Below are 6,350 nucleotides of genomic sequence, written 5' to 3' on the forward strand. Positions count from 1 at the left end.
AAATACAATTTTAAGTTATGTGTCTGTTTTTATTGCCGAGAAATACTGTAAGTGATCACTAAAAATCTTTGCCATAAAAATATATTAGGATACTTTCTATAGGGAAACGAGAATAAAAGTGCAAGTTCAGGGGTACCTGGCTGGCTCAGTCAGTGGAGCATGTGACTCCTGATCTCAGAGTTGTGGGTTTGAACCTCATGTTGAGTATGGAGCCTACTTTAAGAAAAAGAAAACAAAAAGAAAAAAAAGTCGAAGTTCAGTGAGGAAAAAAGACAGTGTAAAAGTACTAACTGTTAAAGATAAGCTTGTTCATAATTTTTGAGTGAATTACAGGAGGTATCAAATTATTGTGGCATTTACTTTCCATTGGATACAATTACCAAATGATATAATAATTTTCTTTTAAAATTATATATATGAGATGAGTCATTACACTTTTCGTTAATATTAAAACTTGGATTTAAAAAAGGAAGAGGCAAAAAAAGTTTTTCAAATTCTTTATTAAGAATGTAAGAGGGCTGCGCCTGGTGGCTCAGTTGGTTAAGTGTCCAACTCTTGATTTTGGCTCAGGGCATGATCTCAGTTCATGCGATTAAGCCCTGTGTCTTTCAGCTCGGAGCCTGCTTGGGATTTTCTCTGTCCCTCTCTCTCTCTCTTCCTCTCCCCTGCTGGCATATGTGCTGTCTTTCACACACACAAAATAAACATTTTTTAAGAAAAGAATGTAAGCAAAAGGGAGGCACCTGGGTAGCTCATCAGTTGAACATCTGGCTCTTGTTTTCAGCTCAGGTCATGATCCCAGGGTCATGGGATTGAGTCCTGCGTCAGGCTCTGCACTGAATATGGAGCCTGCTTGGGATTCTTTCTCTCCCTTTCTCTCTGCCCCTCTCCCCTGCTTGTGCTCTGTCATTCTCTCTCTTAAAAAAAAAAAAAAAAAAAAAAAAAAGAATGTAAGCAAAAAATGTTTGAAGAGCCCTGTCCTAAAAAAATATAGGGGTGCCTGGGTGACTCAGTCAGTTGAGCCTCCGACTTCAGCTCAGGTCATAATCTCATGGTTTGTGGGTTCAAGCCCTGCATCAGGCACACTGCTATCAATGCAGAGTCCACTTCTGATCCTCTATCCCCTTCTCTCTCTGCCTTTCCCCTGCTTGTGCTCTCTCTCTTCAAAACAAACATTAAAAAAATTTTTAATAAAATAAAGTATAATAGTTATGAATAATTTCAACATTTACTTCTGTTTTTCTAGTTGTATGGTATGAATATCTTGTTCTTAAAAATACATAAAACTAGGGGCACCTGGATGGCTCAACCAGTTAAGTGTCTGACTCTCGATTTCGGCTCAGGTTACGATCTCATGGTTGGTAAGAGCCAGCCCTGCATCGGGCTCTGTGCTGACAGTGTGGAGTCTGCTTGGAATTCTCCCTCTCTCCCTCTGTCTGCCCCTCTGCCCCTCTCAAAATAAATAAATGTTTAAAAAAAAATACACAAAACTACATGAATTTTAGATATGGCTCTATTAGATAAAAACTGCTGATTTTTGGTTCACTGATAAAATGATGAAAGTGTATGAATCTCAGTGATCATGAATTTTTCTCGTGTGATTGATAAATGTACTCCTACCACTTATTTTACCATGAAAATAACAATTGTAGTAATTCCATTATGTGAGACAACTTTACATAAATGTATATTTATATTCAAAGACTCAGAAAATAAGGATACCAACATTATCTAGGAAATACAGAGAAGTCAAGAATATAAAAATGTTAAATTTACAGGACAGTGCTATAGTAATAGAAGTAATTATGTAATTTGAAAACCCGATGTAGCATGTATATTTGGCAGAAATATAGCAGCAAACCATTTGTATATTTCATTCAAAAATCATCAGACTTTGTTCTTTTTAAATAATATGAGTAGGGGCGCCTCGGTGGCTCAGTTGGTTAAGTGTCTGACTTCAGCTCAGATCATGGTCTCACAGCTCGTGAGTTTGAGCCCTGCATCAGGCTCTGTGCTTACAGTTCGAAGCCTGGAGCCTGTTTCAGATTCTCTCTCTCTCTCTCTCTCTCTCTCTCTCTCTCTCTGCCCCTCCCCCTCTCGCGTTCTGTCTCTTTCAAAAATAAACGTTAAAAAAAAATGTGAGGGAACACAGTCTTGAAGTATTAAGTGTCTGGTTTTAATAATAGTAAATAACAATAACTGGAGGTGCCTGGATGACTCAGTTGGTTAAGTGTCAGAGTCTTGATCTCAGCTCAGGTCTTGATCTCGGGGTCATTAGTTCAAGTCCTACATTGGGCTCCACGCTGGTTGTGGAGTGTACTTAAAAAAAAAAAAAAAAACTAACTAAATAAATCAAATAGTAAATAACTGAACATTTAGGGGACATGCAGAAAAAGAAATGGCTATTTTATTTCATTTTATTTTTTTTATTTTTTTATTAGAGAGTGAGTAGAGCAGGCTCTATGCCTAGTGCAGAGTCCAACACAGCGCTCCATCCCATGACCCTTGGATCATGGCCGAAATCAAGAGTCACACGCTCAACTGACTAAGCCACCCAGATGCCCTAGAAATGGTTATTTTGTTTTATTTTTAATTTTTTTAAATGTTTATTTATTTTTAAGAGAGACAGAGACAGAGACAGAGCATGAGGAGGGGAGGGGCAGAGAGAGAGGGAGAGAGAGAATCCGAAGCAGGCTCCAGGCTCTAAAGTGTCAGCACAGAGCCCCATGTAGGACTTGAACCTGTGAACCATGAGATCATGTCCTGAGCTGAAGTTGGAGGCTCAACAGACTGAGCTACCCAGGTGCCCCCAGGAATGGTTATTTTATAGACATGTTTTTATTACTTATTTTTGAGAGAGAGTGAGAGACAGTGTGAGCAGGGAAGGGGCAGAGACAGAGGGAGACACAGAATCCGAAGGAGGCTCCAGGCTCTGAGCTGTCAGCACAGAACCCAAGGCCGGGCTAAGCTCATGAACCTGAGACCATGGCCTGAGCTGAAGTCGGAGGCTCAACCGACAGAGCCACCCAGGCGCCCCCAGAAATGGTTATTTTAAATTAAAGGTTGCTTTCCTTTTTTTTTTTTTTAATGAAATAGTCATTTATAAGATAATTCTGAAAACTCAAATTATAGTTGGTGTTTTACTGTTGTTTTGTTATTCCATAAGTAGTTGGTTTAGCCATGTCAACCTTAGCTCAAAACTAAAAAGAATCAAATTGGTGCACTCAGTCCTCTTAACCACCAACTTACCTGGCTTCTAAGATACAGTTGATAATATCTGTCTTACCTTTTAAGTACTGATTAAGTTGACTGCATATATCATATGCAGCCTATAGTAGGAAACTAACTTATTGCTTATAACAAGAAAATACTGGAGTCAGTACTTGTCATGAAAGACAAAGTGTTTCTCCAATGTAAAACAGTTTTGGGGATAGCTGAAGGGTTTGCCTGAGCTGTGTATAATCACTATTAACAGGAGCTTTTCCCCCCCTCATGTTTATCAGCATCGGAGAAACTAATGTAGAAAGAAAGACGAAGAAAAAAAGGTAAGTGTGGCTTTAGGAATATTATGTAGATAATAAAGAATACTCATTGGAGGGATGAAAAGAGTGATTTTAAAACACTTGTGATAAAATTTGGATCTGAAATCTCTTGTCTGTAATTCGTGATTAAGTATCATCCCTTTTTCCTCTCTTTACCTGACTGGAATTTATTGGCTTCATTTTTCCTTTTTCTCCAACTTTCCAGAGTATACCTGGAAGTAGTAAATAATTTCTCTTAGAAATCTCTCTTATTCTATTAGAATAGGAAATATTATTAGACTGGTAAAAAAAAAAAAAATTGTTGACCAGCTATATATCTGGTGAGAGTAAAGATTATGAAACATTTACCATGCTCTCCAAGGCTTAAATAAACCCAACAACTACACTGCAACTTTATTCTAACATGATTCATTCTGGAGTATATTAAGAGTAGGAACACTGCTCTTGAACTCCATCCAGGAGAGTTACATTATTAAAGTAAAACCTGCGGTTGCTGCGGGATTACTAGTCACACAGTCCCCAGCGCATCACATCTAGGGATCCCGTGGTAGCCAGGCTTCAGTGTATGCATATACCTCGTTCGCCCATGAAATTGCTTTTTAAACATTCTGTGAAGGGTCAGCTTCCCCTGCATGTAACTGTTCACTGTCTAACAGGTCTAAGAGTGTCACTAGTTCCAGTAGCAATAGCAGTGACAGTTCAGCCAGCGATTCTTCATCTGAGAGTGAAGAAACATCTACCTCATCCTCCTCAGAGGACAGTGACACCGATGAAAGTTCCTCCAGTTCATCGTCTTCATCCTCCTCCACGAGCTCTTCCTCGTCCTCTGATTCAGACTCAGATTCTAGCTCTTCCAGTAGCAGCAGCACCAGCACAGAGAGCAGCTCCGAGGATGAACCACCAAAGAAGAAGAAAAAGAAATAGAATCGCTCCATCCCTATTGGACTGCCGGACTGAACACATCAGTGTCATTCTCGAAAGGGAATTTAGATTGTGTTAAGGCCAGACAGGTTAACCAGTCAACATTTCTAGAGTTTGGAAGTTTCTAAATGTTTTACACATCATAAGAGCATAAAGAGTATTAATAATGGATTATATATGTATGTGTATGTATATATATATATATATATATATATATATATATATATATAAAAGACTTTTTTTATTTTAAGGGTAAATCTTGTTTTTCTTTTTTATCTTTAATATATATCTCTAAAACTTAAAGCTGAATCCAGTAAATCTGTTATTGTGATGAAACTTTTCTTTTCTCCCTGTGAAATGAATGCCACACTTTGTTACATGTTAGTGCTACGTATCAGACATGTTTTCAGGATAATGAACCACAATGTCTGGCAGTGAATTTCTCATGCTTTTGGCTGTGTTATTATGGAAGATTTACTACCTTGTTACTATAAACTTAGAGGAGTTTTCCTCTTAATAAATGTGCTCGATTTTTATGTTTATGTTCAGAAGGTTATTGTGACTTCTTAAATGAAAAGCTCAAGGAACCTATTAATATATTTATGCCTTTTCATTCGTACAAGTGTCCACTTACTGTGTTATGTCATTCGTTTTCTTCTGGTTCTTAGAGTTACTCTTATCTGAGGAAAATCAATCTAGAGGAACCTAAAAAGGAACCAAAATTCTGAAAGTACTTAGGAGTCCAATCTTGGTGCCTTTTGATAAGTTGTGTGTATCAGAAAAGAGTCACTTAAAAGTTTAATTTAACTAAAGTGATATAAATATTTTTGTGTGTTAATATGCTGTAAAAGGTAGGAGAGGAAAAGGAAGAGGAAGAAAGGTAATTTTTACCAAAACTTAGGGCGATGTTGGTTGCCTTTTATTAAGTTTTTCTAAGCATTCATAAAGATTGCCTTTTATTATTTTATTATTATTTTTGCCATTGTGATTTGACAGTTCATGGCAACTGGTCATATCTGGCGATCTACTGAGTAAATACAAATGACTTGGATTAATCTCATGTGTTTACATAGCATAGACACCGTTGAAATGTAGCATGTAAGATTAAAAAGAAATACTGAACAATATTTCTTAAAAGTGATATACTCTGCTGTGGTGAAATTATTTAGTTGTACATGACATCATTCTATGATGTCTTTTAAGCTTTTTGGAAAGAGGTATCGTTTGTAGAAAAATCTTGACTTGGGCTAAATAAGGGTTTTTAAAACTATGAATGTTGTCTTTTTTATATTTTTATGAGAAAGTAGAAAATTGCTTTTGAAAAAATGAGCTTCTATTTAAGTGTTGAAATACACGTATGTTGTAAGTTTAAGGAGCCTGTAACTCCTTGTATGTTTTATAGAACCAGCTGTTTTCAGTGATTGTAAATAAACTCTAAAAACATCATTTCAAAGGCTCCATACAGAACATATCAATTGACAGGTAGATTTAATAAGTTACTAATTAATCCCATTTTACAACGGTAGTCTCTGTAAGGGCATTTTTAGCAGTTAAAGAAGTTGGAAGAGAAAAGAAAAGTGTACTTAGGTTGCAACACTTGCAATTAAATAAAACTCGTTTGTGCTCACGAGCTCAAGCATCTATTATCTCTTTGCTATTTTACTTAATGCTAGCTCTTATTCCTTTGGAGGGTAAGGACATTTAAGCAAATTCTAATTATTTTTATTGTTGTAACTGTTACACGGTGTACCTGGAGAAGTACAGAAGGCAGGAATTCTATTCTTTTCTAGTCATACAGTTCATTCAAAACAGAATCAGTGGCGGAGCACCTGTGGGGCAGGGTCGGTTGAGCATCCGACTCTTGATGTCCACTCAGGTCATGATCCA

At 37.0% G+C, this 6,350-nt stretch overlaps 1 protein-coding gene across 1 annotated transcript in view; it reads left to right on the top strand.

The window, feature by feature from the left end:
- ZCCHC10 (zinc finger CCHC-type containing 10) overlaps nt 1-6,093 on the top strand; it is a 28,830-nt gene extending 22,737 nt beyond the window's left edge. The window contains exons 3-4 of the mRNA XM_060636150.3: nt 3,504-3,545; nt 4,199-6,093. Of these exons, the coding sequence (XP_060492133.2) occupies nt 3,504-3,545; nt 4,199-4,466 (310 nt within the window). The 3' untranslated portion in view covers nt 4,467-6,093. The remainder of the gene's footprint in view (nt 1-3,503; nt 3,546-4,198) is intronic.
- The last annotated feature ends 257 nt before the right edge of the window (nt 6,094-6,350 follow it).

The sequence above is a fragment of the Panthera onca genome, chromosome A1 (assembly GCF_046562875.1).
Source record: "Panthera onca isolate mPanOnc1 chromosome A1, mPanOnc1 haplotype 2, whole genome shotgun sequence".
Lineage (NCBI taxonomy): Eukaryota > Metazoa > Chordata > Mammalia > Carnivora > Felidae > Panthera > Panthera onca.